Source organism: Podarcis filfolensis, assembly GCF_964270895.1.
Source record: "Podarcis filfolensis genome assembly, chromosome: 2".
NCBI lineage: Eukaryota > Metazoa > Chordata > Lepidosauria > Squamata > Lacertidae > Podarcis > Podarcis filfolensis.
The window spans coordinates 80,698,535-80,722,083 of NC_139605.1; the positions used below are offsets into that span (position 1 = coordinate 80,698,535).

A 23,549-nucleotide genomic window follows, 5' to 3' on the forward strand; every position below is an offset into this window, starting at 1 on the left:
GCTCAGTATTCAGACTGAGAGTTGCCAAGGGAACAACATTTAGTAGATAGGGAAGTCAGGTAGCAAATCAAACATGAAGGACATAGCTAATTGGGAAATAACAAACACTGAATCAGCTTTCCAGAGCGCTCAGCCTTGAATCCCTAATCCGCCCACGCTCTCAACCCATCTCAAAAACATCAGTGTTCACAGAATAAGAATCATCAGCTCTCTGGGAGATTTGCAGTTGTGGAAAGGCAGAATGGATTAGCAGATTCCATCCAAACAACCTTGGGGACAGCAGTGGAAAGCTGAAGGTGGTTCTCAGTCACACTGTCTACGGAATTAACCAACACTGAATATGACTGTGGCCACTAGCCTACATAGCTTTAAAATAAATCAAGGGGCAGCAAACATGGTGTCCTCCAGAAGGTGTTGAACTCCCAACTTCCATCAGTGCCAGTCAGCATGACCAATGGTCAGTGATGGTGGGAACTGTAGCCCAACAGCATCTGCAAAGCACAATGTCAGCTACACCTAAATTAGCTCAATAAAATTATGCTCAGATGCATCAGAATACTGGATATTCAGGAATGACCATCAAAAGTATATAGGTGGTTAATATCAGGAACAGATAGACCTTGGTGTGGTCTAAGTGGGGCAAATCTTGTGTTCTTAGTCTTCAGCTCTGCACCAAAACTAAAACCTGAACTGTGTGGGCAGTCCCAGATGCAAAAACAGTCTCTTCTGTAGCTGAATCTTCCCAATTTGGCCACACCTCCCACCCCCCATTTCCTTTGTGCATCTGACAATTTTCTCGTGACTACAACCCACCCCCTTTCTCAGGTTCCTCCTTTAGAGTATTCTGGCCTCAGCAACTATCTCTTACCATCCAGTCGTGCCTAATTTACAGAGTGGCACTCTCTTGCTCCTTTCAGCTCATCCTTATAGGGAGTGCAGCTGTAGGATCTAAATAGTTAGACAGTAGTTAACAGTTATTTCAGAGGAATTAAGAAAAATGACAAAGCTATACGCATAGTCTTGAGTCCCCCATCAGTGTGCTTCCTTTCTCGAAGGGTTTTCTTTACAGAATCCTCCAGGCTTCCTCTTTTCAGTTAAGTAATGGCCTAGCCGTATTCATAGCAGGTCACCTTGCTAATTTTGCTCAGTTTTCCTGCCCAATGGATTACAAAAAGGACCCTGGGTTTAAATAAATCCCTACTGCTGCACTCCTGCAGAATGCCATATAAAATTCTTTAGTGATTCTTCACGATCTTTTTCTTGAGCAGCCTAAACGGGGGATCCTCTCCGTTTCCTCACACCGCACGACCTCCCTTTTCATTTAGACCTCACGAATCCCACTCTCTCCATATAGGCACCTCCTAGACCGCCGCGCCTCTCAACCTTCCGCACAACCTTCTCCATTCTCTGGCGCCAGAATCCAGAATTTAGTGGGACACCCTAGCTTTACCCATAACACCCGTGCAGACTTAGACCGCCTTACCTGGTAGCCGCATGTCGCCGCAGCTGCCGCCACCAGCGCTGCCCCCATCAAGAACCCCAAACCCGAGCGGAGCCCCATAGCTGAAGCTCCTGCAGCAGTTGCCAGAGAGGCGGTCATGTGACCAGCCACTCACATGACAACTAGAGCAGGGTTCCGGGCAAGCCACGCCTTCCGTGGGTGGGGGGAAAACGAAAGCGATTGGTGGGCGGCCCTGCTGTGAAACTCATTCAATTAACTTTGCGCGAGGCTGACGGAGCCCTTGCAATTGGCCGGCTGGGAAGAGTGGGCGGTGACTATTAATTGAGCGCCTGTTTTGTCGAGTGCAGGAAGCAGGAAACGTAAAACTGCAACGCTTGCTGCTTTTCCTCTAGGTCTCATCATTGCCAAGGGAGAGAGGCCAACCCATTTGTCCTCTGGCACAGAGTCGTCCCCTTTGGTCCCTTAATGACCTTAGGGGGCCTTGGCTATTCCAAGAATTAGAAGGGGGCTTCAGGCATTAGAAGGGTCTCCATCTGCAGCCTACTCTTCCACCCAAACTCATAACAATATCTACATCTTTTAAATTGAACCTGCCAATGCAAATGTAAGCCCCACCTCATGTTATTAGTATCTCTGTACTGCAGTGAATTGCTTTGTGGTTGAGAAAGTGTGGGTTGCATTAGCCCTGCAGAGAAACTCAGTACTGTTGTAGTAATATTGCTGGGTGTGTGCTGCTGTTGTGAGACAGTAGTGTATGACAAACCTTCAGTGTAGTCCAGTGTTGTTATTCAGTCTCTTGATATAGTGGGGTTTTGGGGGGAAATGGAATGTGGTTGGAAGGCTCTTTTGTGGATTATATGGGAAGGGAATGATAAATTGCTTTCCCACCCATCAGGAGGAAATAGGGATATTCTTTGGGATGGGTTTTTGCTGCTAGATGTTAAAAGACTCAAATCGTCCTTCCCATAAAAAAGTGGGGGAAAGCCCAAGTTCATGTTGGATGATGGACTCAAGGGCATCCTGATCAAATTTGCAGATGACACCAAACTGGGAGTGGTGGCTAACACCCCAGAGGACAGGATCACACTTCAAAACGACCTTGACAGATTAGAGAACTGGGCCAAAACAAACAAGATGAATTTTAACAGGGAGAAATGTAAAGTATTGCACTTGGGCAAAAAAAAAACGAGAGGCACAAATACAAGATGGGTGACACCTGGCTTGAGAGCAGTACATGTGAAAAGGATCTAGGAGTCTTGGTTGACCACAAACTTGACATGAGCCAACAGTGTGACGCGGCAGCTAAAAAAGCCAATGCAATTCTGGGCTGCATCAATAGGAGTATAGCATCTAGATCAAGGGAAGTAATAGTGCCACTGTATTCTGCTCTGGTCAGACCTCACCTGGAGTACTGTGTCCAGTTCTGGGCACCACAGTACAAGAAGGACACTGACAAACTGGAACGTGTCCGGAGGAGGGCAACCAAAATGGTCAAAGGCCTGGAAACGATGCCTTATGAGGAACGGCTAAGGGAGCTGGGCATGTTTAGCCTGGAGAAGAGGAGGTTAAGGGGTGATATGATAGCCATGTTCAAATATATAAAAGGATGTCACATAGAGGAGGGAGAAAGGTTGTTTTCTGCTGCTCCAGAGAAGCGGACACGGAGCAATGGATCCAAACTACAAGAAAGAAGATTCCACCTAAACATTAGGAAGAACTTCCTGACAGTAAGAGCTGTTCGACAGTGGAATTTGCTGCCAAGGAGTGTGGTGGAGTCTCCTTCTTTGGAGGTCTTTAAGCAGAGGCTTGACAACCATATGTCAAGAGTGCTCTGATCAGTGGCGTAGCGTGGGGGGTGCAGGGGGGCCGGCCGCACCAGGCGCAACATCTGGGGGGGGGCGCGCTCGCCCTCGCAGCTCTCTGCCCCTACTAAAATCCATGGGTTAGGGGGCACAAATTACTTGCCTTGCCCCGGGTGCTGACAACCCACGCTACGCCACTGGCTCTGATGGTGTTTCCTGCTTGGCAGGGGGTTGGACTCGATGGCCCTTGTGGTCTCTTCCAACTCTATGATTCTATGATTCTATGTTAAACATTTTTAATATTTTTAGTTTGGTATCCTCAGTTTCCCAGGCAACCTAAGTGCATCTAACATGATACAGGTTCCATCCAAGTTGTTTACAGCGTCACAAGCGCATACATCTCAATCCAATGCATGACTATGCAGAAGTAAGTCATGCTGAGTTTAATGAGATATATTCCCATAGGATTGCAGCCACAATGTTTGCATCTGTACCACTTCTAAGACGTCACTCTCTCTTGTTTTAAGTAGGTAATGGATGTAGGATGTAGGATTTAAGAGGTGTCTTTTTGGCTAGGCCTGACAGTTTCTTTTTTGTTTGTCATCCAAACATCTGATGATGCTTACAACAAGTATTCTGGGGACAGCCAGCACACCACTTTAGCTCTTTGGAAGTGTGAACTTGCACATCCATACTGCTAGCATCTTTTTCTGCTGAGTTACCAAGTAGCAGAGCTTTGTCTCCGCTACCAGCTTGGCCATTATTTTCTGGGTAGCTTCATAGAATCTGTCAGCATGTGACAGCAGCCACATCCCAGGAAATGGCTTTGATTGACTGGCTAAATCAGGTGAGGGAAGCCAATGGGTTTCAAACCTTCAGTGAGTTAGGGTCTTCCCCCGCATGCGAAGACAGGCTCTGGCAGATCAAGCGGATGAAATCAACAGCGGGTCCAGGAGTCCAGAAGGCAGTTACTGCACATGCTGTAGAAGGAAATGAGGGGGGAGGGGCTCATGTACCTGTGAAGATAGCCCATCTAGGTAGGAGAAGGAAAACTCTGGTCCTAAACCTCTGATAACTTGTGGCTATACTCATTCATGATAAAGGCTTCAGGGGTAAACCCCAAGGAAAAATCCATACCCACTGCCTTGTGGGACATCTTTGGGAGAAGAAATGGCTAAGGAGTAAATCCTACACAAATCCGTGGAGTCCCTAAGACGGTTGGATGGTGCCTTGTACATCTCCTTTCAGCAACTCCTGCAGCCAAGCTCATCCCAAATGTATTTCTCTGGTTTCTTTTAGACCACATCAGTGAGGCTGAGAATGAGGTCTTGTTGTCTGGCTGGCCCAGGACCTCCATACGCACAGCCCAGGCTTGCACCAAAGAGGTCACTTCAGTGCTGGTCATTCAGCAGAAACAACGCGGGAGGCAGCAGTTACCTCTGCAGACTTCACCCCTGGAGGCACATTCCATTGTCTCTCAAGACAGATGGATGCCAAACACAACCTGCATTGGTAGAGAGGGCAGTGATTTCTGTTGACTCACCATGTGGCAACTGATGCTGAAACTTACCTTTTCAGTGACAGAACTGCACTTGTGAATGCAGAAACATAGGTCCAGGCTCCCAGACTGAACAGTTTCCCCAGGTGCTTGAATAGTAATGGGGTGACTGATGAGGTGGATATGCAGTGAACAATGTGTGTAGTTGCTACACAGTTGCCATAGTTTATGGCTTCACTCCAGCTTTAGGCAAACCATCAGTGCTGAAGTATGGTCAATTAAGGCCTTGTAAAGCAAGTTTAGATTTCTGCAGCCATCATACAGGCAGTGGGGCTTATTACCTTCATGTAAAACATTTCAAATTAAAGGTATGCAAGTGCTATAAAAGGAAATGTAGACACACTGCCCTTATTGCCAACTCTAAGTGGGGCTTTGTTAGTTCCAGCATATGTCAAAGGCAGCCCCACTAGTGGCCATTATTTGGGATGTTACTGGCTTCTTCCATGAACATCAGGAGCCCACGGCCATCTCTCCTTGCTCCCATATTAACACACCTACAGGTGCCAAACTGGCAGCATCTTAAAGCACTGCTAGAATCCAGGGATTGCCACTTGGTCCCCTGCATACCAGATTTGGTCCTTGAAGCAAATTAATCTGGCCAGCATCCCTATATTTTAAATCAAGGAACGATAAGCATTTTATTCACATTCTTAACGGAAATAAGTGAGTGTGTGTGTGAGAGATGCCATACCTTAGTGATACATCTTGCTGTTTTAAATTTAACACTCTGGTTGACAGCTCCTTGGAGACTTCATTATAGAACCTGAACATGAGGAAGTTGGGTGGTGTAGCAAAATTCCCTTCTAGTCCTTAGGTCAATTTCTGCAGAATAATGTGCTGTCCCCAGAGAATACTCACATTAGTTCTTCCTGCCATTCTAACTTAATCCAGAAGATACCACCCACATTTTGCTTAACACTGGTGTCTGTGGTCAGCATGGTCAAGTATCTGCCAAGGGCCCACACCCCAGCCAGGCTCCTGCACCTCTTCTCCTATTCAGCACTGCAGCCTGCTTATTTGCCCACTTCTCATTCTCACCCAGATGAGAGCAGTAGTGAGGCAAAACAATAGATTGCTTGCTAACTTGCTGGCTTTTGACCTGGCAAGCAAGGAGGTGGCAGCAATGCCAAGAAAGAAGAGCAGCACTATATTCACTATGGGAGTGGGGACCATGGAAGAGGTCTTGCCCATGAGCTCTCCAAGTCCTGAAACCTGGACAACACAGGAGCAGGGGCGTGCTGAATAGTCCTACTCCCAATCTTCACACACAAACAACACAAGCAGCATTCTGCAATCTGTGATTGGGGCTCCAGATCATGAGGAAGCATTTGGAAAGCCCCACTGGTGCATGCTGCCATGCTGCTCATGCAGAGACTAGTTACTAGTTGCTCATGCGTTGAGCAACACAGGAGCAGTATCTTCTGAAGAGTCTCGCATGTTCTAGTCTTCCACTTTTACAAGCAATGGAGAGAACATGCAGCTAGTTTTGAAGGCACAGTTGGTCCCAAGACGGATCCTTACACAGTGCTGATAAACAGTGTTAACTAAGCCCTGCTGCATTGCAGAACGGTAAGCCAAATTTTTATCGCAAACTCCATTTGTACGTTGCTGAACTAGCAGACATTATTCAAGGGTCCATCAGTGTTGAGGAAGTGTTATACAGTATTATTTTTTAAATAAACCCTTTCTTGATAGGATAGGCTTTTCTGGCATAGATAAAAATGTTCCATTGTGGTGCATTATATTTGAGATGAACTGGTTGAATCTTTAGCGTGTATGTTTTACCTACAAGGGATCTTACCTTCGGATTGTGCTCAATGGGCCCGTGATTCTTTTTTCAAAAGCTTTGTTGCTAGAGTTGGGGGTATTAAAGCTGTAGGGGCCCAAGATGCTGACCTGCACGTGGCCCACTTATATGGGATTTGCCGGAACTCAGATACAGGGCTAGACCTGTGACCACAATTGTCTCTAGTAGTAATGCTATTCTTGAGTGTTTCAGTCACAGCTGCTGTACACCAGCTGGTCTTTCAGTGTAGTAGCTTTCTCTTTCGTTACAAAGAAGTTGTTAGTGATAATCAGTTTTTTTGCCAATTTATAGTTGGGGAGTAACTGCTGAAACAGCCTCAAATACAGTCCATAAGAATTTTTCTATGTGTGTATCAAATGACCCTGAGAATCACTCTTGTATGAATGTACATGTAAACATGCATTGCTTGTATGTGAAAAATATTTGTTTGCAATCTCTTCTGTCAAATGGGTACAGACAAGGAAGCCAGGACTGGCCAGGTCACTCTGTCACATATGCACATAGTGGCAAATATGCATTGTTCACCATCACATGTGTAAAAGTGAAATATGTAAACTGAACACACACCCAAATCCATTTTTGGCCCTGACATTACTCTAATATTGATAGACAGTGTTATAATGCGGAAATAGGTTTGGAGACCATATGACACTTTCATTATATATTCAATAGCGAATTTCATCCACCAATCCTTGTGATGTGTCTAGCAGCTGGGTCAGTGATGAAGAGAGAAGATGACAAAGGGCTTCATTCTCTGGTGCTTTCAGCATATCACTCCAGATGTTGACTACAGGGGCCTCAGGTATTCTATAAAAATATACAGACAACCAACTAGGTGTCTGTCAGGGTGAAGAACTAGGTAAGAGATCCCGTTGTGGTTGAACACAGACATATAGGTGTACTTGGGAATGATTAGATTATAAAAAGACCCACATTTGATCCAAGGTCTCTTGTTGAACAGCTTCTGCTTAATGATCTGATTTGTTGTTCATTCTTTGCAGCTCAGCAGCAACCAATACTTCTCATCAACCGTACCTAGCTGTACATTTTGCTTTACGTAGCATTATAAATGAAAAAGGTGAAAGGGAAGGAGGGAGGAAGAGAGCAAAGTATGAGGAAACTAACAATAAAGCACATTTCAATTAAAAATTCATTTTTTTAATATTTTTGTTTTTTTTAAAGGATTTTTAAAATTTTTCATCATTTGTCTTTTTACTTTGTTTCATGCAATATTTCACAGTCCCAATCCCACAGGTTTTTTTTCAACTTTTTTTTCAAACAAAGTAGGAAAAAAGAAATAAAGAAGCTGAGGAATTAGTAATTTTTTGATGTCATTTCTTTTTCTTATTTTTCAAGCAGGACCAAAATGTCAGAAGAAAATGCTTCATTTTTATCAATTGTTTTTGTCCTTTTTTGTTTTTTTCTGTTAAGTTTTATTATTTCTTTTTTTTTATCTCTGCAGGCAGTAATATTAGGGTTTGGTATAACCAGCAAGCACTCCTTTTGTTTGTGTGTGTGTGTGTGTGTGTTTGTGTGTTGGGTGTGTGTGTTTGCGTGCGTGTGTCCCTCTTAAAAGGTCAGGCCACAAACTTTTTTAAAACTTTTTTTTTTAAGTTAACCAGGTAAACTGAGATGATAAAACTCATCAATAGAAGCCCAGAAAAATATTTTTTGTCTTTTTGCTTCGTTTTACGTTTTTTAAAAGGTTTTTGTTTCTTAAACTTTTCCAAAACGTCTTTGCTGAGGTTGACAGACTCCTTTCTGTTGCTCCCACCCGTCCCTAGGTAAAGTGGCTTCTGGTCTCGTTTCTCAGAGGCATAGTTAGCTGTAGCGTGGGGCTCTTGGACTGCACAATTTCCCCACACCTGAGTGCATTTTCTTTTGTAAATTCTGAGTAACGTCCCCCCCTCCCACCCTCAAATCACCACACACGACTTGATCTGTAAAAGATAAACATGCTCTGATCTCCCAGACCCTCTCTTCCCTAGCCTCCCCACCCAACCCCCAAACCCTTGTCCCCCACCCCCCTCCCCCAAGCCCCCCCAACAAAAGATAAAAAGTTTCTTTCCCTTGCCCACGTTTGCAGGGTTCTCTTCCGGGATGCCTTCCCCAAATCAGTTGAGTTCGCGGCTATTCATCCATCCATCCACCCATTCTTCCTTCCTTCCTTCTTTCCTCAAGCGCGCTCTCTCTCTCCCCCTCCCCTCACAGCTCCCCTCCCCCCTCCCCCAGCCGGGAATGCCATCCCTCTCGGGTGTGTGTGTTTCGTGTGTTTCGCGCGGGCGCGCATGTGTTTAAGGTGAAACCACTTCTCGGTTAGCAGCAGTCGTCCTCATCGGTTTCGCTATAAGGTTCGTGCAGTCCTTTGCGTGATCCTGTCCCACGCGACTTGGCTGGTCCATGCGAGTGATAGTACCCATTGGGGAGCCGCCGCCCATGCCTGGAGGGGGAGAGAGAGGACGAGCCGCTGCCCACCCGGGAAGTTCTGGGCGAACGTCCTGAGCTGCTCCCGTGCTGCTGCTGCTGCTCCCGCTGCTGCTGCTGCATTGTCTCATAGGGGAAGGCTTCCTCGCCGCCGGGGCCCGCGTAGTCCGGACTCCGGTAGTAGCCGCTGCCGTGCCGGGGCCCCGGGTGCGGCTCGGAGACGTGCGGGGCCGACCAGCGGCTGCTGGCGTGTCGGTAGGCCCGCGGCGAGTCGTTCCGCGGCGGGACCGTGTGCCGCTCCATAGCCGGAGACCTGCTGCGACGCTCGGAGACGTGGTGCTCGGCGGGCAGCGACGGGTAGCGCCTCGGGGCTGGGCTGGAGATCCGGCCCGAGTGCACGGACGGCGGCTGCTGCTGCTGCTGGGGCCCCGTGTTGACGGCCTTACGGACCACGGGGGAGTAGGAGATATGTGGCCGGGGTGTAGAAGGGGTCTGTGGGAGCTGGCGACGTCCTCGCCTCGGGGTGCTGGTGCCAGACGTTGAGAGGACCGGACTCCCACTTACGGAACTACTGCCCTACACGAAAATCGAAACAAAGGAAATCAAAAAGAAAAAATATACAAGGAAAATCAACCAAGAAGAGACACGAGGGAAAGTGGCGGGGCAGGAGTGAAGGTGACACAGACATGGACAAAGTTGGCAAGAGGAGTGGGGGGATGAAGGCAAAGGAACGAAAATAATTCGGCGGGGAAAATAATAATTAAAGCGACAGCCACATCAGGGGGGAGGGAGAGGAGGGCAAGGGGGACAACGAAGAAGGGTAATAATAATAATAATAATAATAATAATAATAATAATAATAATAGGAGGGGGGAGGATCCAACACAAAACAAAAGCAGAAAGAGAAATGAGAAATGGAGTTTTTATAAGTTCCAGGGTTTAAAAAGCAGCAAAAAGCTTTAAAAATTACTTGCACGGTTTTTTTTTTTTGGCAGGGGTGGGGAGGGGAAGGAAACAAAACAAAACAAAAGGGTGATGTCAATTTATTTAAGAAAACAAAAACTGAAGGAGAGAGGCGGGGCAGGATTGATTTTGCAAAGCACGGGTCATATTGCATGTTATCAAAGTGGTTAGGAGGGGAAAATAAGAAAAGAAAAATATCTGGAGTTGAAAAAGGAAGGAGGAGGTTGGGACAGAGTGACGGGGTGGAAGTGGGAATCTAGCAAGGAAAGGTGAGAGAGAGCACTGGGTCTGGAAAAGTTTGGAACAGAGCCGAACTCTTGAGGGAGGCTGTTGTGTACCTGTGAAATGTTTGAGCTCTTGGTGTAAGGCCTGTGCGTGCATGTTCTCAGTTCAGGCAGGTAGGCAACAGTGTGGGCTCCCCAGTCTGGCGGAGCCCTGGACCAAATGAGAGTTCACCTCAGAGGCAGTTTCCCACTTCGTGCACACTGAACTCTACATTATTTATGGATGATAACTCCTCCACCCACATACAGTTAAAGTGGCCTCCTTGACCAGATTGCCTGATGGATTGCAGTACAACAGACCAAAGCTCCACCCAGTCCTTAACCCTACTTGAATAACATGTGGAAGACAGTAACAAAGCAAAACAGAACCCTAAATGCACAAGACCGAGACCACTAGATCCCGGGCAACGTCCTTCATTATATTGCCAGTACTGAGCAGTTTACTCCAGTTGTGAAGCTGAAGGGCTCATGTCTTACTAATTGTCTTACTTCACCAATTCTTTGGACTGTTAGGCTCAAATGAGTTTTTATGAGTTATGTCATACTATTTGTTCCACAAATGAATCTTGTTAATATGAAGAAATAAAATATGCATTCTGAGCACTGTATATGTCACATTAGATTGATTTAGTAACAGATGTAAAACTTGTGTGTAAACCCCCACCCCCATTAAGTCTTGTGCCAGACTATAGTAGCCAGAAAAAGAGAACTACTGAATGAACTTCAAAAAGTACACATTTTTAGTAAAATGACTGCAGATCAGACAGACGGGCAAGATAATGAAAGAGAGGGATTTTCATCTGTCTGGCTTGGATAGGGCTTTGTTCCATGGCAAGTGAATGAGGAGCTGTGTGTTGAAAATACTGATACTGTACTTCCCTCGCTGTCAAGAGAATGGAAATGGGTAAGCTGGGTACCAGGGTATGTACTATACGTACTATATGATGCGACCTCCAATTATCACATTGTCACCAAATCTAACAGTAAAGCAAATGACACAGAGCAGGCAAGGAAAATTTTCTGACTCTAGCACAACTACCTCTGTCTAGGAATATGGATGAGAGAATAAGTTCCAGTATGGTTTAAAATGAGGAACAAAGAGGATAGTCACTGATATTTTTCCATCAGGAACACACACACACTTGCCTATGCAGTGCTATAAGGTTCCATGGCATATTAGAAATAATTTCATATTAAATAGGTAGTGCTTTTAAAGTTAAATTTGATTAGCAGTTTCTTAAGGCAGGAAACAATATGTTTTAACATCTGAACTGCAAAGTACTGAGCAGCAAAAAATGCAGTGTTCATTGAAGCCAGCAGCAATGTCTCTTTGCATCTTGGTCAAAGATAGGCTGCACTACATTTCCAGGTGCTTCTAATGCCCCTTTCTTGAGAGTTTATATGGTGCCTTTGGCTCTATAGGTAAGAAATATGAAGTTCAAAGTTGAGGAAGGCTAAAAAAAAGAGAATTGGGGGTAGCTTTCTAAGAAGCATCTGGCAGAGCTGAATCCTGAACTAACAACTTTCAGATCATATCCTTCACCTCACCCCAACTAAAAGAATAATTTTTTGTTGCTGCTATCATTAGGTAACCATTGGTAAGTTGCTTCTACCCTTCCTGTTGTCACTTTCCCTGTAAGCAAAATTTTTATCAGTTTCCTTCAAAGAGGCTGAACTCATTGTGATGGGTCTCTTCAGATAAAGCACACTCAGAAAGCAAACTTTGTGTGATTTTTTTAAACAGTTCTATAACATGGCTGAATGGTTCGGTGTTATTGCTATGAGAAGCGTCTGATAGTGTCTAGTATTGGCTGAACCAACAAAAAGTGAAAAGACAATGATGTAGCCACACATGCAGAGGCAGCTGTTTCCTTCATGGGAGTTGGCACCTCTCTAGTGATAGAAGACCCCACTTGGATGGCCCTCAACAGGATAATAAGGCCCCTAAACTCCAGCTGTTGATGATAAAAAGTGATAGATGTATACACATAGACTCTGTAAATCACCCAGGAAGGTGAAGCCAAGTTGGTCATTCAAATGGAATCATTTTGCATCTGTGATCAGCCAATTGGGACAAGAGAACTTCAGAAGAGTAGTTTGAGAGTAGTGGAAATCTAGCTTGAGTTCAGCCTTATAGAACTAGAATGCTGGAGAGAGGCTCCTGAAAAACCTGCAATGTGGTCGCCCTGGGTCTTGCACCAAGTTGTGAGAAGAGGCTTCTGTGGCATCGCTCAAGTGACCAGCCACTCTATGCCAGCAATGAAAAGGAAATAGCTCCATAGCTGTGAATAAAGTGAATCTGTGAGCCAGTCAGCAGTCACTCCTCAAAAGGTGGAGCATGGTAAAAGCTGCTCTTCAAGTGCAGCAGGACAGTGTCACAAGACTATATCACAATATCCAAGCAGGAACTGTGGAAACTTTTTTAAGAGAGATCTGAACATTACCAAAACCCAGATGTGCAGGCATTGCAATTTACATAAGCCTGGCAAAAGGTGACAAGAATCTGAGATAAATGAAGAAGGCCCAATTAGATGTATAAACTAATCTGCCTTAGGTGAGCAGTTGTGTCACACACATGGTGAATAGTCTTTGGGAAGAATCTAGGCTGAACTGGAAACCTAGAGACCTAAGAAGATTGAATAAATCTGAAGAAGAAAGGGGAGACTGCATCTCAAAGAGCTGAGAGGTTAAGTCCACTGTTGTTGAAAGTTATCTCTGGATATATACTTTTTTAAAAAAGGAAGAGAATGAAGTACTTACCTCAAAGGGGAGCTGGAGGTAGTCTTGAGGTCTGTTCAGACAGGAGGACAATAATGGTTCATGGCATAGTAAAAAAAAGAAGAAGGCCTTACTGTAGAAGTCTGAGAGAACTCCAGCCCATGAGAGTTAAATATGAAGGACAAGTTAAAATAGAAGAGAATACTGCTTGCTGGTGGTTGGTTTTTTTTTATAATTAACCTCGATCTAATATGGAAACATATTTTAAGGAAGAATGTGTTGCTAACCACTGAAGCAGCTCCATGCTGCTTGGTACTTGAAAGTGGCTGCCATGCTACAGTTTTCTTGGGCTGATGATCAGTGATTCATGGTCAGAAGAAGACCAGGGGAGAGAGGGGGAGAGAGAGAGAGAGAAACCAAGACAGAGAGAGTAATTGAAGTAGCACCAGGAAGGAAAAGCCTACCAAACCAAACAGGAATCATAATTAGGAAAGGTATCCTAGGTTTACAAAGCAAGTTTTTGTATGCTCTGAATGTGCTCATGTGTGTGCATGTATATGTACATAACCACATTGCCGGGAATTTCACACATACGTATTTCAATGAAAAAGCTCTTTCTGTATCATGTTGCACCATACATGCATCTATGAATGCCTATGTATGCCATACAAACCTGCATATTATTTGTTATGCCATGCCTGTACTGTGTATTTTAGTATGCTGTGAATATTTACTTACACAATTTATATGCATCCTTTTGTATTAAAAACACACATGCATGCCCTGCATCTCTTAGTATTAGCTGTACTTACAACTTTTTGTATGCCATAAGACTCAAAATCTGTATGGGGTGTCTGTGTGTGTGTGTGTGTGTGTGTGTGTGTGTGTGTGTGTGTATGTATGTATCATATGTGTCTGTATCTAATTTTGGTATGTGTAGCTGAAAACCACCATCTACAAGAGACCACAGCTGCATGCCACAGAACATAGATCTCTAGAACCAAATATAGGTATTCTGCAAGAATCCTTTGATTCTCAACTTCTTATTTTGGGGATGTACAAGAGGAATCCCTCAGAACTGCAGGAAGAACTTTAAAACACAGGGGCAATTTTCTGTTGACAATTCAAGGGGGTCCCACTGATCATAGACTGTATCTCCATTCCCAATATAGCTTCTTATCCCAGTTCAAACTCCATAATACGTATTCTACATAATGCTTTTAGTGTCCTCTTTTCCTTTTAACTTACTAAATTTTGCAGAAGAACCAGAATTTGCAGTCTGAATACATTACTGAAAATCAAGTCAATTTTATGAGAAGATGCCTAATGTTCAAAATATATTATTGCATAATTTGAAATTTCCTAGGATAGAATTTTAGGGCTAAACTGGACTAGGTCAGGAGATCTGTGACTGTATATCCTGATGCTTCTTTAAACAAATAAGCAGTTGTAGAGACATAGCTTGGGCCCATTACACTAGAGGAGGGGATCCAACACTTCACCATTCCAATTTAAATATCTCCTGAAACTGCTATTTGACTGATCCCCTGCTGGAGAAAATCTATCAGTACCTCAGTCTTGTCACACCCTTGGGCATCCCTCTCCCATATACCAGGGATGAGAAATATGAAGCCTTCCAGCTATTGGTAGACAACAACTTCCATTAGCCTACGCTAGCATGGCCCATGGTCAGGGAAGATGGGAGCTGACATCTGCAAGGCCACATGTTCCCCATGCCTGCCATATATCCTGTGTTCTATATACGCTCATTGCATGCATGCCTACAGTTTATGCATGTATTTCTGCTTTTTTCTTGTTTTGCTTGGATGTGACATGCACAGCTTACATGTGTGCCTGTCTCTTCAGGTGCAGCTTCATTCCAAACTTTCCAGATTCACAAACCCCAGAGAGTTCAGTGCCACCAGCGTAACAATAAAGGGGTCACACCACAGACACTGGAGAAATAGGCCAGCGAGCTAGGCAGGGCCATCCGCTGGATTGGTTTGAATTTTTGTTCTCTGCTCACCAACCATCTTACCTGCGCCCGCCCCTCGCCGTGACAGCAGAGCCAAGCACAACGGATACAGAAATAAACATGTAAATAAAGGCAGATTGGCCAGGAGACCCCGAGTAAAGCGTCCAAATTGTCCAAAGGAAACAAATAGGAACAAAGAAAATGACTTCGTGTGTGATAACGGAGGGGCGGCGTGCAGCAGTGGGGGGAATAAATGGAAAACAAAGGAATAAAGGACCTTAAGAAGAGTCTCATCGAGTAATTGTATTCTCATTCACCCAATAAAATTTTGATGCAGTTCACATAAAGCTGGGCACAACCGCTGTCTTGAGGCTCTACCCTTATGTTGTTCAATTTTCTCTATAATTAAAGTGGTAGGCTTTATTATTTCTTTGGCTTTTGTACCACACTATGAAGATAAATAAGGAATGTAGTTGTGAGCTTCAGTGTGAGTTTGATAGCCTTTGTTTTCTTGGCCCATTACAGGATATAATATTTGGCATGGAGATGGGGTAACATGCTGCATTAATATACGGAGGGAGCCGACTGCACTACTAAATTGGCAGTCCTGGCATTGCTCCAGTTCCAAAGCTGTAGACACACAAACACTGCAATAGAATGAATCCAGACTAAGCCCTGTGAAAATCAAACCCTGCAAACCCATACTTCCTTAGGTGTGAACTCAGCTTTGAATGAACTAATTTTTTTTAATACTATTCAATTGTCTTATTTTGATCAGAGGATGTACTCCAGTAATAAAGGTGACAGAATTTTCCACCCATTTTCTCTATATAAGTGCCATGAAATATGCTGTCCATGATATGTGTATAATTAGCAGGAACATAGCCTAAGCAGCCTTGTCCAAGCCACAGGAACTTGTGGTATCCTGTTGTGATACCTCAGGGATATTGTAAATGGGTTTCACAGACATTGCAATATTTGTCTGTGCACACACGTTGTGACTGTGTGTGTGTGTGTGTAACTCAATAGGTGATCAGAATCAGACAAGACTCTGCGTGAAATGCCTTCTGTGTCTGTGAAGAAGGGTGGACAGGTATGAAGCGAGAGGGTATCTTTTGAGGAAGCAATTCCTGAAATGGGAGGAAAGAAGGATATCACTTGGGGCAAAATGCAACAGGGAGTTTTCCTCTGTACCATTTACTGGAAATGAGCCCTTGTATGTAGTTGTAATGTTGATCCAGAAGGGATCGTCATCCACACCCATCTTTTCTGGACCTCAGCAATGGAAGCTTCTGCTTATATAAACATATCTATACCAAAGTCTTAAACTAGTTTAAATGTCTCTTCTTCTCTCGTTTTTAGAACAGCAAAACCCAGATGGTGAAGAGTTCAAAAAAGGTCTCTCCAAAATGGGTGAATGGGCAACAGAATGCTTATTAAACTCATTACAAATAAGTCATAAATTGTGAACACAGGAGGGAAAAAATCTGACTGCTGATATGTATGCTGATTGAGTTGAATTGGCTGTGACTGCTTTGCAAAGAGATTTTGGAGCTATAGTGGAAAGCTTACAGAAAACATCCATGTGCCATGGTAATGTGCCAGGAATAATTAGGAAAGGAATGGAATAAAAATAAAATAAAATAAAATAAATATTGAAATACCATTATATAAATCTATGGTATGTTTTGAATTCTGTGAAGAGTTAGGATCTCCCATGTCAAAAGATTATCCTAGAGATGTAAAACAAATAGAAAATGGCAAGTTGGGTGTTGGAGCATATTCCTTATAAGAGGAAGCAAATGAGTTTTGGGGCCTTTTTAGTTTAGAAAAAAAAATACTATAGTGGAAATTGTCAAAGTTCACAAAATCACAACTGATGTGAAGAAAGACAAAGCTTAGACAAATGCATGGGGGATTTGTCAATAGCTATGATAGTTAAATGGAACCCCTATGTTCAGAGGAAGTTTACCTCTGAGTACCAGATGCTGGAGACAAATCACACAGGGTGGCTACCATCTTCCTACTTTGCACGTGAACTTTCAGAGACATCTGGATGGCTGCTGTTGGACAAAATGCTGAGCTAGATCACGCTTGGTCAGACTCTGCAAATTCTGATGTTGGTTAAATTCAGAAGTGTGCTTACAATGGTGCAGCCACTTCAGTGCAGGCATGCTCACCCGGCATTCTCACTGCACTATGTTAGTAATGTGGTGGCCCCTTAGCAATACATGGGATGTCCATTCATGTGCAGCTACTGTATGTATAGAACCTACAGGTCTTGCTTGGGCCAGTCAGGATCATAAAGTTCCATCAGAGAGATCCAGAAAGTAATAACAGGGTGGGTAATTGGAGCTTGATTCCCTAAGAGTAGAGACTCTCTCCGTACTGGACACACCTGGATCGATCCCTACGGGCGCAGCATGGAATGGAAAGCCACACCCACCTGCCTGTGAGGCATGTGGTCTCGGCCCTCACTGGGTGAGCGAGACCAACGTCGATCTCTGGAGCGAGGCCGGCTATATTCGTGCCTCTCTTGTGAGTACCGCTCTTTGTCAGAAGATGTGTGGTGGTGATGATGGTGGTGGTGATGGTGATGGTGTTTCCGGTCCTTTGGCCTGCCTCGTTCTTGGTCTCTTTCTTTGGGAGGTAGGTCACCTGACTGTGTGGTCATGCTGAGGTCCGTGCCCAGCCCTGCCAGTAAGAAGAAAGAAGGCAGTTCAAGGTTGAATGTTTCAGTTAGAAATATTCTGTATATGTCAACATATGTCCCCATCCTTCCCTGGCATCTAGGCAACAAGGGAGAACAGCAACCACAAGGAAATCCTGAAGGCAACGTTTTGCATGGCTGATGTTGTGAACCTGAAGGAACATGTGCCCAGGACTCAGATACCAAAGTATATTGCTTTTCTAGTCTGTCTTTTCAAAAGCTCAAGCAGCTACTCAGGGCTGAATCAAGACTGATGGGGGAGATCTGTGAACAGGATCTTCCACAGCTGATTAAAATGTTAACAGCAGCCATGGAAGAGAGTACGATAGTACTGGTGTTGTGGTGGTGGTTTAAAACCTTATGATGCCATTTTCTTGATGAAAATTGGACTCTTAAAGCTGCTATTTGCCTTCCTGGGCAAAACAGAATATACAGTGGTACCTCTGGTTACGTACTTAATTCGTTCCAGAGGTCCGTTCTTAACCTGAAACTGAAGCACCACTTTAGTTAATGGGGCCTCCCACTGCTGCTGCGCCACCGCTGTGCGATTTTTGTTCTCATCCTGAAGCAAAGTTCTTAACCCGAGGTACTATTTCTCGGTTAGCGGAGTCTGTAACCTGAATCGTATGTAACCTGAAGCGTATGTAACCCAAGGTACCACTGTACATGTTTTGCCCTGCAGTGCAAGTATCAGCTTTGGAGGTCAACAGCAACTTTAGAGCAGAGGACAGGAGGAGTGGGGGGGGGGGGTAACAGAACTGCAGCACCGAGGAGGCTTTAAAAAACCCCTCATGCCACCACTCCCCCAATTAAAATTGTCTTCCCCAAGCTATTTGCCCCATGGGGGCAATATTAATTAAGCCTTTGCACTGCATGGCAAGCAAAATTTCAGTTTGCTGATATTAATCAGAAAAACAATGCTAAAGGGTTTAATCTACACACACACACACACACACACACACACACACACTCCTAGTGCTGCAGTTGCAATATGAACAACCCGCCTATTGCTGTTATTAACACTTAAACTGTGGAGATCCAGTTCATGGAATCACCCACATCATAATTATTTTGGCTTGCAGAAGTCCCTTCATAGAGGGATCAGAATTTGTTTCCAGTGAGTCCTCAATTTAAAGTAGGCTCTCAGCTGACAAAATGCTCCAAAAGTACTTCTGGATCCCATACACAGTCTTTTGACCTACAGTTTGGGGAAGGACTGATCTGCAAAGAAAGCAAGAATGAAAGTACCTGAGACATATCTTAACATTTCTCACAAACCTTATGTGCTATTATAAAGGTCTATTATGCAACGCCTCTAAAAGAGCACAAGTATGCATTTGCACATTTCACATGCTGCAACAAAATCAGTTTTGTAACACTTTAAATACTAAGGCCCCTACATACTTTCTGTTTGTCTGTGTAGGTGTTTTCTGCAACATGTCTTTGACACAGTAATAGTGCATCTGCGGCAGATTTATAGTGAACTCACTACACATTTCCTCTTTATTTATTACCGTATGTGATTCTTCTCAGTGTTACCACATTACTGCCACCTGGAGGGGCACTCTGGAACTATAGTGCAACAAAAAGAAAACCTGCATATACCTGTACAATTATACTGTGTACATCAAACATATTCACCAGTTATTGAGAGACTCACACCTTAAGATGCTTGCCAAGAAGCCTTAGATCTTTACATATATACTTTGACCAGCTACCATAATTCTAAGGCTGCCATATAATTTACTCTCTGGAATTGTGACAGTAGCAAAGATTGCAGCTATTCTGAAGTAAGTAACTGAAGGACTGAAGCCTCTGTCTCTAGCGTTTACTTCTGCTGGTCCTGCAATCTGACCTGTGTCCACATCAGTATATCGGCTGAGTGAGCGCTCTGATGTCCGGTGGCCTCGTTCCCGCCGCCGGTGATGCCGTTGGTTCTCCTCTGGGATTACCCTTTCCAAAGAGTAGTCATCCAAGCGCATGCCTTTGGAGCGTGAGTGGCCCAACATGGAGGCAGAGCGTTTCATGGGGCTTGCATCTGTGATTGTCTGGAAAGGGACAGAAACCCAGAACAATAACTGAACTGGCACTTTATGAGAAGGCAAACCCCCATGGATTTGATAGACAATGGAATACTATGCCTCTTTCTAGGCAACTACTCTGTCATGTATAGCTCAGCTAAAGAATTATGGGCACATCTATCCATCCTCCCGTCCAAGTTGCTACCCAAGCCATCTTTCTGTGCCCATAGTTATTAAGTTAATGATGCATATATGAACCTCTCTCTCAAGATATACCCATTTGCCACAAGTGCTAGGAATGGTTGTCTAAAGAGTTATGGAGTGTGAGGTTTTTATTTTGCTTGCAAACCACCAAATCTTCCTTCCCAATCTGCTGAAGAATGAATGCATCGGTTTAGCTAGCATACAGAACAGTTGCCATGTTGTCTTTCTCCCACAGATGATACAGAAAAGGGCCAAACCCAGATTTCATTAATCACGTGACTGTTACATATAATATTTTTCTTTCACAAATAGCTAGCGCAGGGTTGTCAGTTGGGACTGGGATCCTGGCATGGGGTAGGTTTGGTTTTAATCCTTTGCCTACTGATGTGTTCTTGATCCAGATCAACTAATAGGAACATTCCCAAACATGCAACGAGCAGGTGCTGCAGGTCCCTGAATCAGACTACAATTGGGGTGGGTGGGTCACAGCCCTCTATACCAGGGCACTGAACTAAACTAGGTTCCCCACACTGGCCATTTGAGAAAGAAAAATCCTGCATTTAAGAGCAATCCACATGATTAATGTGGACTACATATGACAGTGGTTTTCAACCAGGGTGCCATGGCACCCTGCGGTGCCTTGAATGGTGGTATCTGTGCCTCTTTCCTTCCTTCCCTCCTCTGATGCCCTCCTGCAACTCTGCCTCTCAAAGGCTTGCACAGCTGTTTGTTGCAGCAGCCCTGGCTACAAGCTCTGCAGGCAAATGGTGCCTCTGGGGCTGGCCAAAGGGTACTTCCCAGGCCCCTGTGGGACAGTATGAGGAGGTACCTCTCTTTGGGGCAGGGGGGAAGCTCAGAGACCGGGGCGGCGGCAGCAGCTGCCCAGAGGACTTCCAAGGAGAGGGGAGAGAAGAGGCTGAGGGAACACTCCACAAGGGAGGGTGTTTGAAAAAGGGTGAGATAACTGGGCTCCTGAGCCTCACAGGGATGCTGCAGAAAGAATGTAGTTGGTCAAGGGAGCTGTGGACTCAATAAGGTTGAAAACCTCTGACATATGACATAGATGTGTTGTTGTTTTTTTTAAATTAAATGCCAGGTGTGGGGGGTAGGGAGTGGAATTGTCTTCAGAAATGTAGTGTGCTTGGAGAAGAGGCATAAGTTTTCTCCCCCACCTGTCCCCACTGCCCAGTAATTAGCATTAGGGGGGAAATCTCCCTCGTTAAGTAATTTGTCAAATGTCATTCATTGTTCTTTTATTACGGAACATGAAGGTACACCTGATATTATAGTACTGGACAACAATTTACAATACATCTTATTGTATGTTAAGATTGGTGCCAGTAACAACTCCCAAGATTCTTATATGGTTTCCTCAGCTTTGCTCAAATCATTGTCTGGCACCCCTCTTATTGAATAGGACACAAGACGACTGGGTCTTGGAGCCTGAATTGAGACCTCTTGTTACTTCTTCCTTCTTAGGTTTTGGGGGTCATGCTCATTAGCTACATTTATAGGCAGCTATCTCTAGGAATAAAGACATTTCAAGGTACAGTACTCTCAGAAACCAGAAAATCTGCAAAGGCTCTTGGAGGCCATCTTGTGATCAATAAAAGAAAAAAATGGAAGGCAGTGATTTAGTAGAAAGGAGGCCATAGAAAAATCTAAATGCTGCCAAATGCCCTGTGACTCCCACCCCCTACCCTATGTTACCTTGTGCTTACTCACAACATCGATTTCAAAAACTACTGGGTTGGGCTGACACCATGATATATTAAAACAACTTCAAGGAATCTGTGTTTGGTATTTCAGATTTGCTCAGCCAGAAAGATCTTGGTTTAAAGTAGAGATGGCTAAACTGTGGTTCTCCAGAGGTAGTTGGACTGCTCATCATCCAAGACCATGGCCATGCTGGCTGGGGCTAATGGAAGTTGAGTCCAACAACATCTGTACAGCCCTGGTTCAAAATATTACACAATAACAAGCCAGAACAACAAGAATGACAAAAGGCCCTCTACAAAGTCTTACAGAATAAAAAAGCTTTTAAAAATTCATCCAACTTCTTCTGAATTACATTATTATTGTATGAGAACACCACTAGGTTGAAATTAAACCTAGAAGTCACAAATTACACATTGCTTGTATAGGTAAAATAAAACACATTTGTGTCAACTTTGATTTAATATGGGTGAAAATACACACATGTAACTGTATTTATTATTCTTGTGTACACGGAGTTCTGATTTGTAAATTTAAATGTGACCAAAAGATATTCACATGCAGTAATCTGCAACAGACAGTAGGAATATAGGACTGCCCTATACAGTGGTACCTCGGGTTAAGAACTTAATTCGTTCTGGAGGTCCGTTCTTAACCTGAAACTGTTCTTAACCTGAGGTACCACTTTCGCTAATGGGGCCTCCTGCTGCTGCCGCCCCTGCGCGATTTCTGTTCTCATCCTGAAGCAAAGTTCTTAACCCGAGGTACTACTTCTCGGTTAGCAGAGTCTGTAACCTGAAGCGTCTGTAACCTGAAGTGTCTATAACTCAAGGTACCACTGTACTGAGTCAGAGCAGCAATCTAAGTATTGCCTATATTGATTGGCAGCAGATCTTCAGGATTTCAGACAAGCTTCTCTTCCAGCTCTACCTGGAAATGCTAGGAATTGAACACAGGACTTTCTGTATGCAAAGCAGATGCTCTGCTACTGAGCTATGGCCCTTCCCTGCATTATAGGGCCATTCTATGGTCCTTTATAGTATGTTACAGATTATTTCATGTGATAGATGTGTCATCCTGAATATATAATTTGGGTCTGAAGTAGCAATCACATTTGAGTTTGGATGCATACTTATTATGTTTTGTCATTATGTTTTGTGACACAAAGATTTAATCATAGCTCATTTGGATTGGATGTTGATATATATCATCCAAACTTTTGGTCAAGAGATATTGGAGACATCTGGATCGAGAAAATGAAAAGGGACCAAATTAACAGAAAAGTATGAGGGATGTTTTTGGAGATTATGCTGCTAGTGGTTTTAACACATCCTTTCAGAAACAATATAGGACACAAGTCATAAATTCAATTACATATGTATGGACAGTAGTCACTTTCAAATGATATCATCTGTGGTGGTTTTCTCATGAAGAACACTCCATAACTGCACTGAAGACTACCTTGTCTCCAAAAACATATCTAATGCACCCTGGACCACATTCCAGGCTGAGCAGCTTCAGTAATGGTTGTGAAATATGACTTGAATTATTAACTGTAGGAATGGTACTGTGAGAAACATTCAGTCATGTCCTTTCCAGCAGCAGTGAGGAACCTGTGGCCCTCTAGATGTTGTTGGACTGCAGCTACCATGAGCCCCAGTCAGCATGGCCAATGGTCAGAAATGATGGGAGTTATTGTCCAATAACTTCCTGAGGGTCACATTTCCCTCACAATGCCTTACAGCAAGCACTGCCAGAACTGGCCGTGTGTAGTATCAACCATATTTATTTGAAGCACCAGCAGTCATATACTTTTAAAAAACCATTTTTTAAACAGCCATGAAACTTGTCCAGAAATGGCTATACAGTTTCCGGTAGCTACTACGCAACTTGAAAAGTAAGCTG

At 44.0% G+C, this 23,549-nt stretch overlaps 1 protein-coding gene and 2 long non-coding RNA genes across 5 annotated transcripts in view; 2 read left to right on the top strand and 1 right to left on the bottom strand.

The window, feature by feature from the left end:
• Positions 1–1,680: 1,680 nt before the first annotated feature.
• Positions 1,681–17,431, top strand: LOC310753863. Of its 3 annotated transcripts, none has more exons than XR_014543469.1 (5): positions 1,681–2,066; positions 3,588–3,691; positions 4,564–6,391; positions 7,302–7,431; positions 16,356–17,431. It is a non-coding gene; the product is annotated as an uncharacterized lncRNA (long non-coding RNA). The 3 variants fall into 3 exon arrangements; XR_014543470.1 differs by having other exon boundaries at positions 6,267–6,391; XR_014543468.1 differs by having other exon boundaries at positions 4,564–7,431.
• Positions 8,669–23,549, bottom strand: part of CACNA1A (calcium voltage-gated channel subunit alpha1 A) — a 253,987-nt gene continuing 239,106 nt past the window's right edge. The window contains exons 47-49 of the mRNA XM_083595029.1: positions 19,559–19,751; positions 17,440–17,687; positions 8,669–9,629 (exon numbers count right to left, since the gene is read on the bottom strand). Of these exons, the coding sequence (XP_083451155.1) occupies positions 8,946–9,629; positions 17,440–17,687; positions 19,559–19,751 (1,125 nt within the window). The 3' untranslated portion in view covers positions 8,669–8,945. The remainder of the gene's footprint in view (positions 9,630–17,439; positions 17,688–19,558; positions 19,752–23,549) is intronic.
• Positions 9,623–10,906, top strand: LOC310753882. Its single transcript, XR_014543487.1, has 2 exons — positions 9,623–9,728; positions 10,550–10,906. It is a non-coding gene; the product is annotated as an uncharacterized lncRNA (long non-coding RNA).